Consider the following 24,300-nt stretch of genomic DNA (forward strand, 5'->3'; position numbering starts at 1 on the left):
CCCGTACAACTGAAGCATAACCTCCCTACTTTTGTAATGAATTTCCCTCAAAATAAATGATGACATTCTATTAGCTTTCCTAATTACCTGCTCTACCTGCACACTAACCTTTTGTGATTCATGCACTAGGATACTCAGATCCCTCTGAATCTCAGAGCTCTGCAATCTCTCACCATTTAGATGATAAGCTTCTTTTTTATTCTTCCTGCCAAAATGAACAATTTTACATTTGCCCACATTACATTCCATTTGCCAGATCTTTGCCCACCCACTTAACCTACCTATGTCACTTTGTAGCCTCATTCATATCTTTTCATTGAGAGACAAAATCTGTAAAGATTTAAACATTTTCTATTTTTTTTGCAAATTTTAAGTACAAAAATAAAATTGGAGCCTTAAGATTTTCAGGGTTTTTATCCAATACAGCTTATTTCAGGCACCAAAGTAATTTTTAATTTCATATTTATACCTCTGTGATCTATAAACTCATGTGGTGGGACAGAACTCCAGCAATTCTGAGGGGCGCAGATTTACTTTCAGAATTGCGCAGGGGCAATAGTGAATAATCTATGGAGGCATATTTTCACTGAACGAAAATCAGATGGATTCTATAAAGATCTGCTCCAGTAGCTTATCAGCCCGGTGGTGAAGGTAAAAATGTACCCCATGGTAGTTTACAGTCTGCGTTCAAATGGCATCATGAACAAGAAGAGATTAATTTAAGTGGCTTATAAAAGAAACATGAAAGCTAAGATTAAATGTTATACTCTCTCTTTTACCTATAATTCCTTTATGGTGATAATGTACATCTTTAAACAAGAAGACAAATTTGAACATGCGTCCTGTGGGGCAGAATTTTTAACGCGGCGTGCGGGCGCGCGCCCGACACGCTCGAGCGTGAAATAGCGCGTGATGAGGTTGGGCGAGTGTCCCAACGCAATTGTACACTCGCACGTTATATTGGTCAGCGGGTGCGCGCGAGAGTCAGCAGCGCGCCTGCCGACAATTATAGAGGCATATTAAGGCCATTAACGTATTAATCAACCATGATTTTTCGCTGCCCGTCCAATGTTACTGTTGGCGGGCAGGTGAATCAGCCAGGCAGCCTTTGCCTTTTTCAGGAAACTTCATCCAATGTTTCCGATATTAATTTTAAAAAAAATAAAAATGTCTGCACAGAAGTTTCATCTAGTATATGTTTTTATTTTTGGCATTTAAATTCTTCAGCTCCCTGAAGTAGCTCTCTGCCTTCAGGGAGATTTCTGTGAGTGCTCCCCTGCGCCCGCGCTGACTTCAGCACCTGCCCTCCTCCCACACCCACCCCAGCAGCGCTGAGTCTTTCCCACTGGCTGCCCATCGGTTGGCCAGCCAGTATGAAAGCGCGGTCGGAGGACAATCGCGGTCGAGGGTTCATTCCCCAGCCGCTCCTGGGCCCGCTGATCACAGGCGCCCGCCAAACTAAAAATCCTGCCCATGGTGTCTATCTATCTCTTTGCTAGAATAATCCAAAACTAATCCCACTGCCCAGCTCTCCAGCCATATTTATTCATTTTTCTCTTAATAGGCACAATGCTCTTTTCCCATTCCCTGTGGCCTCGAGATAACACATTGCTCTCCTTACACTCTTATTGGCAATTTTAGATGGATGAACTTTTATCACCAATTCCCCAGCCAGACAACATAGCCTTTCCCCTGCACTCTATCAAATCTGTTCATGATTCTGGAAAATCCCCTTTGATCTGGCAGAAATGGGCATCATACTGGCGAGTCTCCTCATTATTTGTCAAGCCTTCCACTTTTGTATCATCAGCAAATTTCAAGATTGTGTTCTCTGTGGTGATGGTGGTGTTACAGTTCACTCAGGGAGTCCGTGTTGCTTTGGCGGCATGTACTTTTACATGCATGTTGCAGTCTGGAGCTACGGAGAGTGATGGTTGAGGCTCTAACATTCTTTTCATCACATAGTTGACCAGGAATCTCTGCCACTTTCACCACCTGCCATTGGCATGTGTTGGAAGGATTTGCAGGTTCCCTGTTTGGCTGCACTTTGAACGCACTTTCCTTAGCCATCAAGTCTGGGGATGGGACTCAAACCCGTAGCTCCTGGCTCTGAGGCAGGCACACTACCCACTCCGCCACAAGACCTCCATGCTCTCTGTACTCAAGTCCAAACCACATATCTCTTGAGAACAAAGCTAGTCTCAGCACTGGTCTCCATGACAGCATTTCCAATCCTTCTCCACTATCAAAGAGCATGACTTTGACCCTCTGTGTTGTCCTTTAATCAACTTTCTATGGTTTCCCTCGTACCATTTGCCTGAATTTTTCCAACAAGCCGTTTGTTCTTTGAGATGGAGAAGGATGAGAGATTGGAAGCTCAACTCAGAGTCAATTATTATGCAGGGATTGGAAACAATCTCATTCAGCCCGAGACAGCAGATCGGAGAAGGAATAGAATCGATGGCAAAAAAAATGGAGTTTGTGAGGTGAGTGTTCCCAATGTCTAACTGATCCATTTAATGTTTGATCAAAGGTAATTTAAATTACATCTATTGTTACCCCTTAATAAATTGATTGACATGAACTTATAGGGGAAGAAGCTTTTTTTAAAAAATCATGCAAACCTACTCACCTTTCTATTATTGTATTTTAAAACTGTATAAAATTTATCAGCTGGCATTGCTCTGTTTGGAGTTGCTATGACCACACCGGGTAGGTAACAATCATTTTCAGCCTCTGCATCACTACGAACCAAAATAAAGTCTCCCACCTGAAAATTATTAAATAACATCCAGTTAACCTTAGAAAATAAATCTTAATGTCAATAGATATGGGGTGATGTACATAGGAAAAGGTGACAGTAACAACAGCAACAACTTGAATTTATATAGCACCTTTAACATTCTAAATCATCCTAAGGTGCTTCACAGGGGTTTTTAAAAAAAGGAAATTTCATACCAAGCCACATAAAGTAGGTCTTAAGAGACGACTTAAAAGAGGAAAGAAAGGTAGAGAGGTAGGCAGGTTTAGGGAGGGTGTTTTAGAGCTTGGGGCCTAGGCAACTGAAGGCACAGCCACCAACAATGGAACAATTCAAATCGGGGATGCTCAAGATGCCAGAATTGGAGGAGCACAGACATCTCAGGTGGAAAACAGACAGCCATTTTAGCTAAGGGGGAAGTAAGCAAAATACTTATTTCAGACAATGAGCATTCAAGTATAAACATACAAGGCAAGAGGTAAAAGAAATTGGTCCCGCCCACAGGATAATGGATCGGTGGGACCAACTCCCAGAGAGGGGAACTACTTCAGGATCAATTAGCACTTGAGAAAAAGCCGAATTTATACAGATTGAGGAATTTAGCAATAATTAAATAACACTGATTTTTTTTCTAGAGAGGTACCTTTGATAGCGTAAACAAGGAAAAACTGCTTCCACTGACAGAAAGGTCAGTACCAGGTGACTCTGATTTAAGATAATTAACAAAAGAAGCTGAAGGAAGATGTGAAGGATTTCTTTTATGCACCAGGTTATAATGGTCTGGAATGCATCGTTTGAAAGGATGGTAGGAACAGATCATGGTAACTTTCAAAAGGGAATTAGATGTATACTTGAAAAGGAAAAAAAATGCAATGTTACAGGGGGAAAAAGTGAGTGGATAATCCTTTCATAGAGCTAGCACAGGCACAATAGGGACCATATTGCCTCCTTCTGTGCTCTGTGGTTCAACTGGGGGTTATTTTGGGTAAAGATTTAAAACAATATCAATGAGAAGCCAGCAGCTCCTCACTGCTGGGAGCACAACCTGGAGTGTTTTCAATTGTCAGCACCCACCAGAGGCCCAGGAGTGCCAAGGGACCCCAGGCCAAAAGTGAGTGAGGATAGGATAGGGATCGTGGGGTGGGGATCGCAGAAGGGCAGGGGTTAAGAGATAAGGGCAGGGAGTGGCTCTCAATGGACCCCCTTCCCAATGTCAGGTCCCTCAATCCAGCCGGGAGTGCCTGATAACGAGAGGTCCACCCACCCCTCCCCAAGAGGCTGCTGGCAAACCTCGCTGGGCAGCCATCGGTGGGGAGGGGGGGGGGGGGGGGGGGGGGGGGGGAGCCGTGTGGCTACCACTTAATCCTTGAGCCACCTCTGAATTGTGGTGGGCTCAGAGATAACGGGTGTTAATTGGTTCATTAATGAGCCTAATTGACATCCCGATGCTGGCAGCCATGGATCCTGCATCAGCCCCTTCCACCCCCCGACTTAATCGGGGGAGGTTTGGCCACCGCTGGGAGATTCCGGCGATGAAGAGCGCCCAGCCGGCCTATTTCCCACTACAACAGGCTGCATTAAACCAGCTCATTAGTTCTGTTTCCTTCTCCACAGAGGCTGCCAGACCTGCTGAGTGCTTCCAGCGTTGTCTGGTATTTTTATTCCAGGTTTCAATCACTCTGCGGCATTTCGCTTCTGCTGCAGGATGCCCAGGACCATAAAAAAAAATTTGAATTCCTACTTCCCAGGCGGCAGACGGGACACTTTTACCTCATGACAGTTCATGCTATTCGAGCCAGAAGGATGTAAACGAATCCATCCTCTTAAGCACAAGCTCACGTCGTCTCTAAGACAGCCACAAGCAGCTGCCGAGAGTGCGTAAATGAGCCCCACAGAGCCATCGACATCATTGAGGCACAGATTGACGTGTAGCTCACCTTCCCTAATGCACCCTGTGGCTAGTGACCTTGGTGCCACCCTTCCTTCAGCAGCACTTATAAAGAGGCCTCATCAGACCATGGTGCTCTACTAATCCTCTACTGCACACTCCCAAATTCTCCAACAGCTATACCTCAAAAAACTTTAGCCATTAAAAAGAAAACTGCAGCTGTGGGCCTCTTAAACTCCTGCAGCAGTGCAAGATATCCCATCCTGTCTAACTGCAAGCTCGACATGACTGGTGCTATTCATGCCAGCAACCCACTAGGAGTAGGCCTGATCCTGGAATTTAGCCCACTTGCGTTCTGAGGTAAAAGGTATTTAAAAAAACATCTTGCAGACAACAGTGCCAGTTCGAAACCACATAACAGTAAAATCTCGATCTTGGTCGCTTATTTCACTTACTTTCAAAGGGGGGCAAGGTGCAGCTCCTCCAACCTGTATTAAAAACCTCGTTGGTGTAATCTGAGTGTCTCCTTTAGTGAAATCAATTATGGCTCTCCTGACACCAACACACTTAGTCACAATTCCTGAGAACAGCAGAGATGTAATAAAGAAAACTTAAGGCATACAAGGGAATTATTGAGCAGATTTGCAACGTGACTGGAAGGGGAAAATAATAATTTCAATCTCTAATGTTATTATGCAAATACATCATTATGACCAAAAGGACAGTCCGTCATATCACACCTTATTAAATGGCATTAAAACGGGCAGATTACTGGTATCAATTTCACAGCTCACTAAATAATTCATTTATATCTGTATCATCTTTAAGTTAATTTTTACTCCTTCAAGGCCAATCACAGTCAGAGAGAGCAGATAAAAAACGTGGGCAGGCTGATACCACAAGGTGAGGAAAATCATTCAAAAAATCATAACTCAAGTGCCTTTTGTTCATTTTAAATGCAAATGTCAGAACATTAAGCAAATTCCACTAGAAATCTCAGAATACAGAAGCTAGGATGCTACATCACCATATGGATGCCCAGCAGCCTTATGTTATGAGAGCAGAATTTTAATGATTAATAAATAATATATAGCCCATTAATATTTTCTTCGGCAACTGCTACAGCAATAGCTGCAAATGCCGAAGATAATGCATTTGGAATTGGGTATTGTAGCATTGCAATCCTGCTACTGCACCTGTGCATCACAGCCTGGAAGCATAAATAAAGCATAAATATCGCCTCAGAAACTGGAGAGTTTAAATTCAGCTCATTAAATTAAACAAACTCTGGAATAAGAAGCTAGTGGTAGCAATGGTGATGGTGTAACCACCGGTATTCTGCGGCAATTAACTCACCCCCTGACTCCCCAAAACCATTACATCATCTACAAGGCACAAGTCAGGAGTGTGATGGAACACTCTCCGCTTGCCTGGATGAGTGCGGCTTCAATAACACTCAAAAGAGTTCACCAGCATTTAGGACAAAGCAGCTCACTTGATTGGCACCCCGTCCACCATCTTAAACATTCATTTCCAATACCACCAGTGCACCATTCTACAAGACGCGCTGCAGCAACTTGCCAAGGCTTAATTTAGCAGCACCCCTCCCAAATCTGCAGCATCAGGAGAACAACATCAAGTGCACGGGAACACCCCCACCTGCAAATTCCCCTCCAGGTAACACACCATCCTGGCTCAGAAATACATCATGATTACTTTATTGTCGCTGGATCCTGGAATTCCCTTCTTAACAGCACTGTGGCTGTACCTACACCACAAGGACTGCAGCGGTTCAAGAAGGCGACTCACCACCACCCTCTCAAGGGCACTCAGTGTTGGGCAATAAATGCTGGCTTTGCCAGGAACACCCACATGCTTTCAATGAATAAAAAAAATGAATAATTTGGCTATAAACCAATTTATTATGCAGTAAAGAGGTCCAATTAAATGTGTTTAAATGTGCATAAAATTAACTGCAATAATAAAAAAAGAAAACATATGAAAATGCTGGATTTATCAAACAGAACTGAACAAAATATTACCCTGGGAATTAAACATCCCTCTTTGATTTCAAGATATACTTATGTGCATCATTTTGAATATAAATATTTTAATGAGAAAAAAATAAAAATGCTGAAAAACCAGAATTGAAAGCATGATTATCTTAATATCGTGTTGCTTACCCACCTCTTTGCTTTGAATCATTTTAAGTATTCAAACACGGTGTACGGACAAGTCGCAGAGACAGTTTGTCTTTAACAACTGACTAAAAGCAGCCGGTGAGCCTTATTCTTTTGTTCCTAAAGTTCATGTGGGGTGGTGCTCCCACTATGCTACTAGGTTGGCCGGGGGGGGGGGGCGGGGGTTATTTTTGTTATTCTTTGCAGTGATTTGATACTACTGCATGGCTGCTAGGCCACTTCTGAGAAAAGTCCATAATGCTGGTATGGGACTGCAGTCCTTGTGGTGTAGGTACACCCATAGTCCTAGTAGGAAGGGAGTTCCGGGTTTTTAACCCAGCGACAGTGAAGAAACAGTGATATAGTTCCGAGTCAGGATGGTGCATGAGTTGGAGGGGAATTTGCAGATTATGTATCTTTGTTGCTTTAGGTGGTAGATGTCACGGTGTGCAGGGTGCAGTGGAAGGCACCTTTGCGAGTTGCTACAGTCCATCTTGCAAGTGGTACATAATGCTGCCATTGTGCAAGGGTGGTGGAGGGTGTGACTGTTTAAGGTGGTGGATGGGGTGTCAAGCTTCTTGAGGGTTTTCGGAGCTGCACTCATCCAGACAAGTGGGGAGTATTCTATCACACTCCTGACTTCTGCCTTGTAGATGGTGGACAGGGTTTGACCAGTCAGGAGTTGAATCACTTATTGCAGAATACCCAGTGTCTGACCTGCTCTTGCAGCCGCAATATTTATATGGATGGTCCAGTTAAGTTCTGGTCAATCGTAACCCCAGGATGTTGATGGAGGAGTATTCCATGATGGTAATGCCATTGAATGTCAAAAAGTCTGGCACTCATGTGGTTTTGAGTGTTGCTTGTCACCCATCAACCCAAGCCTGACTGTGGCCCAGGTCTCATTGCATGCAGGCAGGCATGGACTGCTTCAGAATCTGAGCAGTTGTGAATGGTACTGCACACTGTGAAATCATCAGTGAACATCCCTACTTCTGACCTTATGTTGGAGGGAAGGTCACTGATGAAGCAGCTGAAGGTCATTAGTCCTAGGACAATACCCTAAGGAACTTCAACATTGTCCTTGGGCTACCGCAACCATCTTCTTTTGTGCTATTTCAAGGATGATGAGACAGTTATGTTTCAAACTGTCTCTTTTAATTCAAGGTAAAATGGAACACTGGGGAGGAGCATGAGACCTCCGACTAGTTCTGCCCAGCGATATGCTTATGTGACCTAGTTGCCGTGGGTCAGAGGGCACAGGGCAAGTCCTACTGAAACTCAAGTGCCAGCTTTCACAAAGGAAAAAGCAGCTGGCTTTTAGTTGTGCAAACTTACTGACTCAGAGACCCTACACAGACAGACAGACAGACAGAGAGAGAGAGAGAGAGAGAGAGAGAAAGAGACAAGGGGCGCACTCTCGCGATATTTTGGTTGGCAAGCACGTGCGAGAGTCAGCAGCGTGCCCGCTGACAATTAAGAAGCCTCTTAAGGCCCTTAATCAATTAATTTATTTCTATTTTTCGCTGCCCGTTCAACCTTACAGTTGGCAGGCGGTCAAATCAGACAGGCAGCCTTTGCTTGTTTTAAGAAACCTCGTCCACGGGCGGGCTGAGGTTTCCAACAGTAATTGAAAAACCAATAAAAAGTTTTAAACTTCATTTTTAACATGTCCCTGTTCTTGTGACTGAGTCACATGTGGGGACATGTTTCTATCATCTTTAAAATGTTTATTTTGAATGCACAATTCTTCAGCTCCGAGACAGTTCGAAGTCAGTTTGGGAATTGTCAGAATACTGAGGGAAATGACTTTTGATGGACACTGCACATTACGACTCAGGGAAATGGGGAGAAGTGAGCCTGTTGGGAGCTACAAGTGGCTTTGGACTGGTTCCTGTAAAGGCACAATTCTGCAGAGAGTGCAGTGTAATGTGTAAATGTGGTGTCCAGTTTCCAGTTATATTACAAAGTTACTAAGTAATGTGTAGCCGATATTGATTTTAGTGTGTTTATCACAGAAAAAGTCTTAAAACATGAAGATTTTCCATACCCGCCGATGTCGGGCGCGTTCGGTGGCACAAGCAGACAATAAGATGCGATCGGTTTCATGATAGCGTGAAACCAGTTCGCGATCGTCTGCTCAGCCCGCCAATGGCAGGCCGCATTCTCTGCCATCGGACATCAGGAACCTGATTATAATACATCAGAATGTCATTATTAGGCCTGCCCACTAGAATCGTTTCCCGCCCACTGGATCGTCCACCCACTTCGGCAGGAAAACACGCCAACGTGTTTCACAACAGCATATATTCGACGTGCACCTGGCGAGCTGCACTTCGCTCAGGGCTTCGAGGTTTGTTTGCCTACCTTGCTTCGGTCAGCACTTACAGTCATCAGCACCAGGCTTCACAGGCAGCACCACATCACTTTTAGGGGGGCTCACGGGTAGGTCTCTACCTATCAGATCAGCCATATGTAGGTGGCTTTTCAATGGCTGCAGGGCTAAGGCTTGCTTGGCGAAATGGGAGAATTGGCCTCAGGGATGGGAAGAGGCTGCAGGGCGAGGGCTGTACTGGGGAAGGAGGGTAACCCAGGGTGTGTGGTGGGGGCACATGCTGATCTGTGCAAGTGGCCTCAAGATGGTGAGGGCTGAGGAGGCAGTCTCCAGAGGAGATGAGGCCAGATGGACATGTGAGGGGGTGTGTGTGAGAATGGGTGGTGATGTCCCTTGAGCTGGCAGTGAGTGAGATGCCAGTGAATGTGTGATGGGCCGAGTGTGTGATTTTAGAGTGATGAGATGGTTATCATACCTTGGCTGCACGGATAGGATCATTTATCCTCTATCTGCCCTGGATGACCAACCTCTTCTATGCAGCAAGGCACTAATCACCGCTGATACTGCCTCCCAAGCAGCTTGACAGTTCTTTGACAGCTTGAGTTATTTGACAGTTCTTTGACAGCTTGACTATTCCTTGACAGTTCATTGACAGCTGACAGTTCCAATAAGTTTATTTACTTTTTATGCACAATCATGTTTAGACTTAACAATCCCAAAAGGTGCATCATCTCTCCAAAGGTGTACCTAAATGAATCCACCAAGTTTAGGTCTTTTAACTGGTCTAATCTGCACACTCTGGGTTTCACACCCCTGGCCTACCAAAATCCCACTTCAGTGGAGGCTGACTTAAATGGTCAGCTGCCTCCGTAAACCATGCATGTGTAAACCCCGGCCTGACTTCAGCCCCATCCCTGCGAAAATAGGAAATGCTGTGTTCGGGGGCGGGGCTTAGAATTTCCAGTCTTTTCTGGGATTTTCTTCATGATAAAGAGCCTCTGTAGCAAAAATCTGGGCCCAGTCCAACCAGTGAAAATTTCCCCCTGATTTCCATTGATTTCAGTTTTGTTAAGGCTCCATGCTAGTGATGCCACACTAGATCAAATACTGTCTTGAAGTCAAGGGGAATCACTCTCACCTCACCTCTTGAATTCAGCTCTTTTGTACTTGTTCGGACCAAGGCTATCATGAGCCAGGAATCGAGTGACCCTGGCGGAAACCAAAATGAGCATCGGTGAGCAGAATATTGGTGAGTCCCACTTGATAGCACTGCCAATGAAACTTTCCATCAGTTTGCTGATGATTGAGAGTAAACTAATGGAGTGGTAATTGGCTGGATTGGATTTGTCCTGCCACATAGCTGTCTAGATGCCAGTATTGTAGCTGTACTGGAACAGCTTGGCTAGGGGTCCAGCTGGATATGAAGCACATGTTTTGAGTATCATAGCCAGTATATTGTTAGGACCCATAATATTACTGCATCCAGAGTGAATCGAATGAGCTGAAGACTTGCATCTGTGATGATGGGGTCCTTGGGAGGAGGCCAAGATGGATGATCCACTTGGCACTTCTACTGAAAATTGTTGCAAGTGCTTCAGCCTTGTCTTTTTGCACTGATGCGCTGGGTTCCCCCATCATTCAGGATGGGGATATTCATGGAGCCTCCTCCTCTGTATAGTTAATTGTCCATCGCCATTCACAACTGGATGTGGTAGGGCTGCAGATTTTTTGTCTGATCTGTTGGTATGGGATCATTTAGCTCTGTCCAACACATGCTACTTCCAGTGCTTGGTATTTAAGTAGTCCTGCGTTGTAGCTTTACCAAGTTGGCACCTCACTTTTTGCAATGCCTGGTGCTACTCCCGATATGCTCCCTGACACCACTGGCTTGGTCCCTTGGCTTGATGGTTATGTTGAAAGAGGGATTACAGTTTGTGGTTGAGTACAATTATGATGCTGCCGATGGCCCACAGCACCTCATGGATGCCCAGTTTTGAGCTGCTAGATCCGACCTGCATCTATCCCTAACACAGTGGCAGTGGCACACCAACATAATGGAGCATGTCCAGTGTGAAGACGGGACTTCTTCTCCACAAGGATTGTGTGGTGGCCACTCAAACCAATACTTCCATGGACAAACACATCTGCAAGAGATAGACTGGTGAGGGCAAGGTCAGGTATAGGTTTTACCCTCTTGTAGTTTCTTCCACTACCTGCCACAGGCCCAGTCGGAGAGATATGAACTTCAGCACTCAGCCAGCTTTATCAGTAATGTTGCTATCGAGCCACTTTTGACAATGGACGTTGAAGTCCCCAACCCAGAGTACTTTCTGTGCCCTTGCTACCCTCAGTGCTTCCTCCAAGTGGTGTCCAACATGGAGATGCTCTGATTCATTAATTGAGGGAAAATGGGAGGTGGTAGTCAGCAGAAGGTTTCCTTGACCACGTCTGACCTGTTGCAATGAGACTTCATGGAGTTCAGAGTCAGTGTGGAGTATTCCCAGTGCCACACTCTCACCGCTGCATGCCACTGTGCCATCACCTTTTGTGGGTCTGCCCTGCCAGTGGGACAGGACATACCCAGAGATGGTGATGGTGGTATCTGGGACATTGTCTGTAAGATATGAATTGGTGAGTACAACTATGTCAGGCTATTGCTTGACTAGTCTGTGGGACTGTTCGCCCAATTTTGCTGGTGAGGAGGACTTTGCACGGTCGGCTGGGCCAGGAGTGTCTTTGTTGTTTCTAGGGCCTACATCGATGATGGATCACCTGTCAGGTTTTATTCTTATTTAACTTATCTGTAGTAGTTTGGTACCACTCCAGGCAGGGATGGAAGATTTCCTTCTCTAAAAGGACACTAGTGAACCAAATGAGTGTTTAGCAACAATCCAACAGCTTCATGGTCACTTTTACTGAAAGCAGTTCTTGATTTCCATTTTGTTTAAGCTGAATTCAAAATTTTCACACTACCAAGTAGGATTTGAGCTCATGTTCACTGGAGTACTCATTCAGTAACATAACCACTACACTGCCTGTACCACAAATATTATTTAGAAGAAAAATGCAATCATTAATGCTGAAGGAAGGCAGGTCAATTGAAATTGAATTCCAGTAAAACTGTCAATGCAACTCTCCTTTTCCTAATATGACTCAAATTCACACTAAATATACACCATCGGGAAACTTCCCCTTGTGTATCACCTTCCCTAATGCTGGATTTTACATCCACATTGACTCGGGACTCCATGAAGTCTTATGGCATCAGGTCAAACATGGGCAAGGAAACCTCCTGCTGATTACCACTTCCCATCCCCCTACAATTAATGAATCAGAGCTTCTCCATGCTGAACACCACTTGCCGGAATCTTCTGCTCTCGCTGGTGATGAGCTTGGAGGTGGGAACAGCGTGTAAATAGGCAGGATTGTGGCGTACCCAGTACCCTGCTGCCTTACCGCCCCCACCAGAATTAAGTGAAAGCCCATGACGGACCCTCCTGCCCCGCTGCCAATTGAGGCCCTTAAGTGGCTAATTAATGACCACTTAAGGGCCTCCCTCATCCAGCTGCAGGTGGGCCTGTCCTCCTGCCCCCATATTACTTACCTGTGGCCTGGATCACTCTGCGATCCCGGGGCCCTGGTAGGTGTTTTTCTTCCAGCAGCCACCACCTCCCCGAAGCGCTACTGAGCACAAGAGCTTCCGGTCTCTGATTAGCCGGCACCTCTCGGTAGGCGAGACTTCTTCCCCTGGAGTCTGATTCGAGGGGCAGGCCCACCAGTGGCTTTGCCCCTGCCTGATTGGTTTGTTTGGCAGCGCGGGTCTCACTGGCTCTCCAGCTGGTAGGCGAGACCCTCGGTGCCTCAACAAGATTCCAGCCTACGTCACATTTTTGTACCACACATATTTCCCATTGGAAGTGGGACCTGTTCCTGGAGGTCTTTTTCCAGTGTTGCTGATGTTCACTGTGGTTAAGTACAGAAATCACTGTTCCATCCCCCATGTACATTAGTTCCCTGAAAAGCTTCCCCATTGCGTTTTATGGCTATTCTCAGTGTCGTGTATTTTGTGAGAAGAATGTGAAATTATGAGAATATAATTAACAGTGTTGACGTCCCCTGCTTTTATTGGTAGTAAAGTGGAATTATTGCTTAGTGGAGCTTTATTATTTCAGTATGTGATGATGAAATACATTCTCGCTTTGGTGAAATAGCTTGGGGAATTCTGAACTGAACGGTCATGATTTCAAATGCTCACAGAATACTTTCAATTGATTATCTTAAAGGTTAGGGGACATTTCAATATAATTTACTCTTTCATTACCATTTACTGCTGTCAACAAAATTATTTCTTAAAGTAAATAGCTATGATGAATAATAATGAATCTTATAATGAACAGTCATGTGGCTACATGGTCATCTCTAAACTTCTAAGTAGATTTACTACAGGTCTCTTAAAAACCTAAAAAAAACGCCTGAAATTTAACTTACCTGGGTAATAAAAACCATCAACCTCTGACCTTGCAATTACCCTCTGACTTCTCAGGGTGTCCAATGTTCTTCTCACCTGCTTTGTGGCTTTTTGTACACTGGGATTATGGTTCCTGGGAACATGATTCATGAACCCCAGCTCCTGCAAAGGATGATTTAAAATTGAAATTCCTCAGACACAAAGGTAGAATATACAAAGAAATAATCTGACATCTTTATAATCTGCTGAATGAAATGACACAAGCACATCCTGAATATACAGTTATTTTTATAATTATATTCTTCTTAGGTCCATAAGCTTCAGTGGTAGCAGTAATAAAATGCCTACAGTGGTAGCAGTAATAAAATGTCTACAGTGGTAGCAGTAATAAAATGCCTACAGTGGTAGCAGTAATAAAATGTCTACAGTGGTAGCAGTAATAAAATGCCTACAGTGGTAGCAGTAATAAAATGTCTACAGTGGTAGCAGTAATAAAATGCCTACAGTGGCAGCAGTAATAAAATGCCTACAGTGGATTTCTCATTTGGAGTCACTATAAAATTCATTATTTCCTGGATCAGGTTTAAGGGCATTCAGAAAGATTCTTTCCATGGACTAAAGTCATTCATAAAGACCACGATTAACAATATTGTGCATTTACTACCAGGTTTATGGAAAGATTTCTCCTCAAGTTACCAAATATTCCATGGTCCAAAGTCATTTTACGTCTTTTGAATTAGATCAATAACATTCTTACTATCCATTTTATATTGTAACCGGGGCAACCAATGTACCAATATTATAAGGAGCTGAGCCCCGAGGGCCAAGATCTTCAATGCAGTTGGGCAGCGTGAATGGTGCATGAAACCTGTGCACAGACCATGCACAAGACTCCGTCCAGACATATAAGAATTATTTCAATTGAGGAATGTAGGACAGCATAAGAGAACCTACAAAACATTTTGGATAGAGTAGTGAGTGAAAGTGAGAAGAAAGGGCTGAGTACAAATTGTAAGGAAACAAAATGTCTAGTGTTGTCCAAAAAGAAAATCATACCAGAATCTAAGATCACAGTGAAGAATGAAAAGGTCACACAGGTTGTAGTATTAGGGTTTGTAAGGGTTAATGTGTGGGACTTTGTAAATAGCACCGCCCATAATGATGATGCAAGAGAGCACATGACTAGGAGAGCTGAGGGAGAATATTCATGGCTTCAGCAGTGTGATAACTAGTCATGGATAGCTGTACATAGTTCAGTTGTATAAAATAAACCAGTTGTTCTTTGAACATTCCAATGTCTCAGTAATCATTCCGAAGCTAGACTAACCAACATACGACACAAGTAGACAAATGTTGTTACCTAGGAAGGATGTTAACATTGGATGGAAAGTGTGACCAAAGAAATAAGACGGAGGATTGGAATAGGCAAAGATGCTTTTCAAAATGTGAAGGAGATTATGATCAACTCAAAATTAGCCATGAAAACAAAACTGAGAATCCTGGAATGCTACATCACACCAATCTGGCATACAGGAGTGAGTGCTGGGTGATCAGTGAAAGCAATGCAGAGAAGAGTTGAAGCTGCAGAGTTGTGGATTTTGAGGTGAATAATTAAGATATCTTGGACAAGTCACGCTACAGTGAGGAGGTGCTAATAAAATCTGAGACTGACATAAATGTGCTGACCAAGATCAGGAAGAGACAATTGAAATTTCTTGGGCCCATAATAAAACATCACGATTTATAAAGTCTGATGCTGATGAGAAAGATCGATAGAAAGAGATCGAGGTAGACAATGGACAAACTTTTTAAACACCCTCGCAAACTGGATGAATGTACCACCAACGAAGATGATCTACACCTCTAGAGCAAGGTTAACATGGAGGTACAGGATCGCCAACACCCTCTTAAAGCATGGTTACTGAAGAGAGAGAGGACAGTTTACAGTTTAAATGGCTTGACCAGAGACTATGATGGGATATCTGGCATACAATGTGAAGGGTTTGAGTATATATATATGCAGCACAGCATAAAAGTTCAGCTATTATAAGATGACTAGGAGGCTGAAATAAAACAGAATGCTGACAGCTGGTGTAAAATGTAGTCAACTGCTTAAGCATACAAAACTTGAAGAAGTGTTAGATAAGGCCAGAAAGACTGCTAAGTGATTTTCGAATTAGATTTCTGTGTTATATGATGAATATGAAGAGTTAGTGCCAAAAGTAAAGTAAACGAATAAATGTATTCTATAAGAAAATGCTGAGAGATTAGTTCAGTACAACACTGTAAAGAATGTAGAATTCAGTAACTTCTAGGACCAGTAAGAGGTAAGAGTTGGGACCTATTTACATCACTTGCTAAAGCCAACCATGTGACATCTGCTTAGTCAGTACGAATGACAATTGCAGACAAAGGGTATGAGTAGGTGAGATTCAAGCAAGATATAATAACACAATGAAAACTTCTGATAGGTGAATTATTATTAGTAACAACTTCAATGATAAACTCCTACAACCCGAAGAGTCTCCTACAATGGAGTGTGGAGATGTGTAGTTTGTTTGCATTACTCATGTTCTGTACAATAAAATCTATGTCAAGTTAATCTGACTCCTGAGGTGAGAACCTTGCATCACGGAGTGCGGATCACTCTAATACAGAGGTCTCTCAGTTACCCAAAATTATTTTGAAATGAAAGCAAAATACTGCAATGGCTGGAAATCTGAAATAAAAACATGAAGTACTGGAATCAGTCAGCAAGTCAGGCAGCGTCTGTGGAGAGAGAAACAGTGTTAACGTTTCGAGCCGATATGACTTCTTCTGCTCTGTGATAATCGACTCGAAACGTTAAGTCTGTTTCTCTCTCCACAGATGTTGTCAGACCTACTGAGTACTTCCCGCAGTTTCTGTTTTTATATCATTTTGAAATTGTTGCTGAAGATAAACTTGTAATGATGTGGGACAGGATACAGGCAGTTGAGTTTTGGATGTACTGACATTTACAGAGAATGTAAAATGGGAATTAGACAGAAGCCCACTAGGAAAGATAATGCTGGAGGTGGCAAAGATAGATGGGCCGACAGTGGTGAACAGTGTTTTAGAGATGGATATGGGCTGTATTGATATGCAGTCAGGGAGCTCAGATCAGATCAGCATTGAATAGGATGACGAGTTTGTGAGGGGTCTAAGGTGCCCAGAGAGGAATATAAGGTGCCTAGAGAGGGAATGGGGAGAAGTCGATGGCATTGATAGATAGAGAGTTTGTGGCAGGGGCCAAAGACAATGGCCGGAATTTTTCGGCCGTTAGCGTCGGGCGTCATGGCAGGTCGGGGGGGGCACAATATGGTGAGAAGGCCATAACTCGGTTCCACGCCATTGTGAAGCCAGTTTGCCATCGTCCACTCCACCCGTCAATGGCGGGCCGTGGTTCCTGCTGCCACATGTCAGGAAACTAATTTCAATACTTCAGCATCTGATTTCAAGCCCTGCTCACCAGAATCATACCCCCACGTCAAATTTACCATCCACGTCAGCGTCACTTCACAACGGCGTGATTCACAACTGCCTTTAAAAGGTGTACACCTGGCAAGCTGAACCTCAAGGGGAACTCAGAGGTGTCTGAAATGGTGTCAAACTTCTTGAGTATTGTTGGAGCTGCTCTCATCCAACCATCGGGGGGCAGTATTCCATCACACTCTTGACTTGTGTCTTGCAAATGGTTGAAAGGCTTTGGGGAGTCAGGAAGTGAGTCACTTGCCATAGAATTCCCAGTCTCTTGTAGCCACAGTATTTAAATGTCCAGTCTTAATGGCGAGGTGGCGGACAACCAACCTGCTCACAGGAAGTGGGTTGGTCATTTAAGTAGTATAATGAGGTGCCATGTCTCAGAATTAGCCATCATTTTAAATTTAATACTCACTGGCTGGGTTTCCGGGACTTTAGGAAACCCATCGGTTAAAGTGAATCCAGGAGAAAGCTTTCCCACTTACCTGCTGGATCCAGTTTATGGCTAGCATTTAATGGTGAGTTTGGTGGCGAGGGAGCATTTAATCAGGTGGGAGGGTGGTGGGTGCTACAAGATCAGTGCTCAGTTGCCTCCTTTCAAGACTGAGGAGTCTATTTCTGTTCTTTTTTCTCACCATCTTTCATTATTTTACCCACTTATATTTTGTCCAGGTCTTTTTTTATTTCTGAGTTGCCCTTCCTAATACGGTCCCATCTGCAAATGTAAGCCATTGGCAGTGAGTTTCTACAACAAACTGATGTAAATTAGAAACAGTAGTGATCCCATTGTCAAGCAGCACGCTCACCGCACTTTATCTCTGTTTAAGCTGGTTAAATGTTCTTTTGTAGTCATCTCAATTTTAGTCCGTGACGAGAAGGCCAGTGGGCGGCCTTCCCGTCTTCACATATTGAGGCCTAAAATAAATGCCCGCTTAAGGGCCTAATCCCACCACTGCTGATACTGTATTGACCCAGTGGCAGGTGGGAGGCTCACTATGCCGGGAGCACCAGAAGCAAATCCATGCAGGGTAGCTTGCGGGCTCCCGAGGGCAGGGTTCCCTCATTCAAAGGTGTTCAGTGCCTGATTAGAGCACTCAGCATCAGGAAAAGGGGGGTGGGCCCGCTGAGAGCCATGCCTTGCCCTACCTTCCGACCCCCAAACCCCTCCCCACAAACCCCCACCATGCGAACCATCCCCCACCTTCACTCGCCAGTGGCCTGGGATCCAACCATGATCCTAGGCCTCAGGTGGGTATCCTAAAAGAGGCAATGCAGGGCTAGAATGCCCACCCCCATTTACTCAGATATCAGCCCATTTTTTTCTCAGCTATACCAGATGTCCTGTCAATCAAAGCAGTTGGGGCTTTTTTCTCTCTAAGTGAAAGATTCTGAATGTTTTTTTTTTAATTTTAAATGGACTCTGGACATTTAAATCATTTCAGATTAATATACATGAGATCCCAGTCACTGCAGTAAAAACACATTTAACTTACAAACAGCATTTAACTATTGAAACTGAAAGAACAAATATTACTTTTGTATTTCCAAGTCTGTCAGTGGAAGAATTCTAGGAGCAAGTGATTGCTTTTGCTTTTTAGTTCCCCACTTGGGACTGAGGCTTCCCCATGGTTCACATCTCCTCTGAGAGGACATGAACCAAGTCTATTTACTAAAGGGGCCCGACTCCAATAAAATTGCAGGGGTTTGAATTGCCCACCCCTGCAATGCCTTATCCATGCTGATGACAACTGCTGGGAATGGGAATGGGGACAGGAATCCTGGAATCGGGCTCTGCGCGCTGTTTTAAAATCCGGGCCAATAAATGTTAATCGTGCCCTGCCATCAAATTTGGAAGAGCCCGAGGGAAACTGCTCTTCCTGGATTTCCAACCTCAAAACAGCCCTTCTCCCAACATCACTGCTTCTTGGCCCCCAGCTCCTGAGCTAGTATCCAGCACTTTACATCCAGCTAGGGCGACAGAAGGTTTATCATCTCATTGCTTCTTTTGCAAAATAAGAAAATAAATAAATAAATACAATAAAATAAACGTGAGGTCTTACACATAGCTGCCAGCTATCACAGGCGTATTCCAATGTACAGGAAATCACAGGTAGTTCACTGGCAGTTTTCTGTAAAGTCACCCACTGATCCTACTGCTGTCCAGCAGGCAGGAAATTTTTGCTGTAGCTCCAACGAACTCCCAATCTTCCTTTGACTGCTTATCTGTGAATTGACACTTAAGCCAACCTTTAATAGTCTTGCCAATTAAACATGGCATAAAGGCTGCAGTATTATTCTAATCATGGAGGTGAAATTATCCATGCTTTTTGGCAAGAAGTTAGTGTAAGTATAAAACAGAGTTTTATTATTCCTCTGTAAATATTAATTTCTGTAAAATTACTCCCCCTCCCCAAACTGAGAAAGTGAGGACAGAATTCAGAATAACACTTCGTCTAGCATTATCAATCCATATTATTTGTCATCAGGATATTTATTACCTCTTATAAGTCAGGCCAATCAATGGAAGAGGTGAAAAAGACAGATGCATCCTTAACTGATTATTAGCCAGTGCTAAAGATAATCTTTCCATGACAGGAGAGGTTGAGAAAATGGGTAAAATAAAAAGTCACCTTTGTAAATGCGGTCTGATTCTACCCATTAACCAATGGAGCACATTCAGTAAGATAGCTAATATCCACTTGAAACTCATAGAAACAGAAAACTTAGGGCACAACAGGAGGCCATTCAGTCCACCGTGCGTGCTAGTCGTAAAACAGCTATCCCACTTTCTAGCTCTTGGTCCTGTAGGTTATGACCCTTTGAGCTCACATCCAAGTGCTTTTCTTAAACGCAGTGACACTTTCAACTTCTACCAGCCTTTTAGGCAGTGCGTTCCAGGTCCCCACCGCCATATGGGTGAAAAAAATTCTCCTCAACTCCCCTTTAATCTTTCTATCAATTACTTTAACCTTATGCCTCCAGTTATTGACCTCTCTGCTGACAGAAATAGGTGCTTACCATCCACCCTATCTTGGCCCCTGGTAATTTAATACATCTCAATTAAATCTCCCTTCAGCCTCCTCTCTCGCTAACAAAACAACCACAGCCTATCCAATTTTTCCTCATAGCTAGACAAACCCCTACCTAAGCAACTCTAGTTCTCGTCAATATGCATTACATTTTTTAGCATTACTTTTGCCAGATGCTGGGCCAAACCTCTCCGCCTCTCCACCTCGCTTTGCCCCTTTAAGATACTCCTTGAAACCTACCTCTTTGACCAAGCTTTTAATCAGCTGCCTTAATATCTCCCATGTGCCTGGGTGTCATATTTTGCTTTATAATTCCTCGATGAATTGGGACGTTTTATTACTTTAAAGGCTCTATATAAATAAAAGTTATTGTTCACACAAATGGGGAAAGGCTTTTTACTTTCTGCATGGCTTAGCGATGTCTTAATTTCCATTTTAATGTGCGACCCTGGACATTTTTCAATGAAACAAAAGCTTGGGGGACAGCCATTGGGGACAGCCATTCCCTGGTTCATTCCCCTTGACCAATCAGAGTTGACCTGCCTGGTTTGAATATAATTAAAAGCTTGGCAGTTAACTGCTTCCTGGTGCATTCTCCATGGCAATGCCTCTGAGATTCAGAGTCCACTTTCCAACCAATCAGCACACTCTTCTCATGCAGTATAAATTGTTGTTCCATTTATAATTGGTGTTCTTGTAAATTCTGTCCTGATGAGTGCAAAGTGAAAAACTTCAACAGTATGTCTCTTTCTTCAGCAATACTCAGTTTCCATTTTCTATTGTTACTGCCTCAGTAACAGTGAATGTAACTCATGCCTATATAAAAATCATTTAGTCTTACATGCCATTACAGAAAAGGCAGAAGTACATCTAAAGGGGCACTCCATTCTTTATAAAGCCTTGTAATATACATATTTTTGAACCAATTTTCAATTTTTATTTGGTTTTCTCATTACTGGCTACTGCTTCAGCATCTACCTTTCTGCCTTTTGCTATAGGACATCCATTCTCTATTCTTTCTCATTCCAAAAGAGGCCACGATAAGTTTCCTATTAGGAGTACCCCTATATCTTGGAGGTAGAAAGGGCGAGGAATAGAGGAGGCTGCTCAAGTGTGATATGAGATATATGGCAGCCACCTACTAGTATCCCTCCTATAGAATAAACAGACAAAGGCCCTCTAACTTTAGCTGAACCAGGAGCAGTGCTTGAAAATGCTACAATTAATGAGTTACACCACATGCTACACCTGACCTGCAGCCCTCCAATATAGCACGTCCTGCACTGTCAACAGCTGTAGAGGTCACTACCCTTACATTTTAAGCTGCATGCTCTTTTGGGCTGCCTCATGAGTATCAGTAACATCAGTCAATCAGATATTCACAAATGCCACAAGCAAATCACATGTACATTACTGCAAGCCAGCTCAACCCTTTCATCCTGTACAACTGGTAGCATAGAGGACAGGGCAATTTTACCAAGCAGCAAATTTTCAAAAGTACTAGGAGTCACAGACTCACCCATTAGGTCATGTGTGCTTCCTTCAAAAATCCCATCACTTCCAACAACAGGAAAGGACTCCACTTCTTCAACGTCTAGCCAGTTTGTGACTAGGCGGATCTGGGATATCGAGCAATGGCTAACAACGCCTTTCCCAGGACAACAACTGAGCTTTGCTATAAGATCCATTCAGCCACCAGAGTGCACATTATTGATATACTGAAGACACATTTCAGGTGTCTGACTGATCTGGGAAGTGCTCAGATCTCCTGGATAGTGGTGCATGATGTATAATTTTATTCATGAAGGAGCCTTCTCAAGAATAACCTGGAAGAAGGTGCCCAAGGTAATATGCACAAAACTAGGTGGGAATGTAAGTTGCGAGGAGGATGCAAGGAGGCTTCAAGCAGACTTGCACAGGCTAAGTGAATGGGCAAGAGCATAACCAATGGAATATAATGTGAATGAGTGTGAAGTTATCTACCACTTTGGTAGAAAAAAACATAAACACAGAATATTTCTTAAATGGTGAGAGGTTGGGAAGTGTCGGCATCCGAAGTCCCTGTTCATAAGTCACCAAAAGCGAGAATGCAGGTGCAGCAAGCAATTAGGAAGGCAAATGCTATGTTGTCCTTCATGTTAAGGGGATTTAAGTACAGAAATAAAGATGTTTTGCTGCAATTGTGTAGAGCCCTGGGGAGACCGCACCTGGAGTATTGTGTATAGTTTTGGTCTCCGTTTCTAAGGAAGGATGTATTTGCTGTAGAGGGAGCGCAATGAAGGTTCACCAGACTAATCCCTGGGATGGCAGGATTGTCTCATGAGGAGAGATTTGAGGAAACTGGGCCTGTATTCTCTATAGGACAGAATTTCCCACTGGCATTCGGGGGCGGGCCCCCCATGCCGATGTGTAAAATGATGCACGGTGACGTCAGGCGAGCATCCCGACATCACCGGGCGCTATCGCGATATTTCGGTGGGCAGGCGTGCGACCATCTCCGATGCACGCCCGCCATTCATTAACGGGCCACTTAAGGCCCCTGAGGCACCAATCGACACCGATTTATCGGGGCCCGTGCGATCTTCAGGTCGTCGTGCGGGCGCAACGGGCAGGCGGGTAAGACACATTTGTATAAACCTCATCCACGGGCGGGATAAGAGGAGCGAGTGGGGTCGCGAATGCGCTCAGTCAGATATTTAATTTTGAAAGTTACTGATACTTGCCTGTGTGAGCAGAAATACTTCAAAACTCAAACCAGCTGCTTGGACAGGGCTCACAACCTTCAGATCAGTACTCTACAGTACTCAACACAAAAGCACCAGTGAGAAACCCGTAGTTGGGGCCTGCAGGTTTCAGGAAGCCTCCCCTTAGCCTGGGATTGGGAGTTGTGCTCTCCACTGGAGGCACCTCCTCTGAGGAGGGAGGGCCAGAAAGGGGAGGAGGCCAGGAGTGCTCATTCAGCCTCCAGGGGAGCCACTTTTGGGAGGAGAGGCGCAGTACAAGGGATGCAGGGCCAACAGGAAGTCCAAGGCGGAAGGGACCGCAGAAGACGCCACTATCCTGCTGCCAGGGTTTACAGGCAGTGAAGCAACTACCTCAATATGTCAGAGGTGCAGAGCCAAAGGAGGCTCCGTCTCTCAAGGGAGACAGTCAACTCTGTCAGATGATAGGCCCTGAGATCTCCGCTAAGTGTGTGGGTGGACACCCCATGCCAGTGGCTCTATTGGTCACAGCTGCCCTCAACTTCTATGCCTCTGGCTCTTTCCAGGGGTCGGTGGGTGATCTTTGCGGTGTCTCCCAATCAATTGTCCACACTTGTGTCAAGCAGGTGACAGACGCTCTGTTCAGACGTGCATTGACGTTCATCCACTACCACTGGGACCAGGCCAGCCAGGCAGAGCGAGCCAGAGGCTTCGCGGCCATTGCTGGCTTCCCCCGTGTCCAGGGTGCAATAGACTGCACACATATGGCCATCAATGTGCCAGCAGGTGAGCCCAGTGCCTTCGTCAACAGGAAGGGCTTCCACTCCATGAACGTGCAGATAGTGTGTGATCACAGGATGCAGATTCTACAAGACTGCGCAAGGTACCCAGGCAGCTCCCACAACGCCTACATCTTCAGACACTCCCAGGTGCCGGGGCTCTTCAGTGCCAGCCTGGCTTGATGGATGGCTGCTGGGTGACAAGGGCTATCCCCTCAGAAGGTGGCCCATGACGCCTCTCCTCCATCCAAGAACAGAAGCTGAGCAGTGGTACAATAGGAGCCACGCCCCCACAAGGGTTGTGGTGGAGAGAACCATTGGTCTTCTCAAGATGCGCTTCCGATGCCTGGACCTCTCAGGGGGTGCACTCCAGTACCCCCCAGATCGTGTGTCGCTGATAAGTGGTTGCATGCTGTGCTCACCACAATCTTACGCTGGAAAGGGGCGATGCTGTGGATGAAGAAGATGTAGACACAGTGGCTACGGCTGCACATGATGAGTCCAGCAATGAGTCTGAGGATGAGCATGCACAGGGAAATGCTGAGGGGGTAGACGCTGACCCGGGCATACTCCAGGGAGGTAGGGACACCCGGGAGGCTTTAATCCAAAGAACCTTCAGCTAGCACACCACAGATGGACCTCCAACAAAAGCCTGTG

The 24,300-nt window shown here is 44.6% G+C and overlaps 1 protein-coding gene across 1 annotated transcript in view; it reads right to left on the bottom strand.

Annotated features, from left to right (window-relative positions):
- Positions 1–24,300, bottom strand: part of LOC144683101 (von Willebrand factor A domain-containing protein 3B-like) — a 216,376-nt gene that overhangs the window by 15,330 nt on the left and 176,746 nt on the right. The window contains exons 26-28 of the mRNA XM_078546118.1: positions 13,653–13,794; positions 5,105–5,229; positions 2,633–2,770 (exon numbers count right to left, since the gene is read on the bottom strand). Coding sequence (XP_078402244.1) covers positions 2,633–2,770; positions 5,105–5,229; positions 13,653–13,794 — 405 coding nt within the window. The remainder of the gene's footprint in view (positions 1–2,632; positions 2,771–5,104; positions 5,230–13,652; positions 13,795–24,300) is intronic.

The sequence above is a fragment of the Cetorhinus maximus genome, chromosome 7, assembly GCF_964194155.1.
Source record: "Cetorhinus maximus chromosome 7, sCetMax3.hap1.1, whole genome shotgun sequence".
Lineage (NCBI taxonomy): Eukaryota > Metazoa > Chordata > Chondrichthyes > Lamniformes > Cetorhinidae > Cetorhinus > Cetorhinus maximus.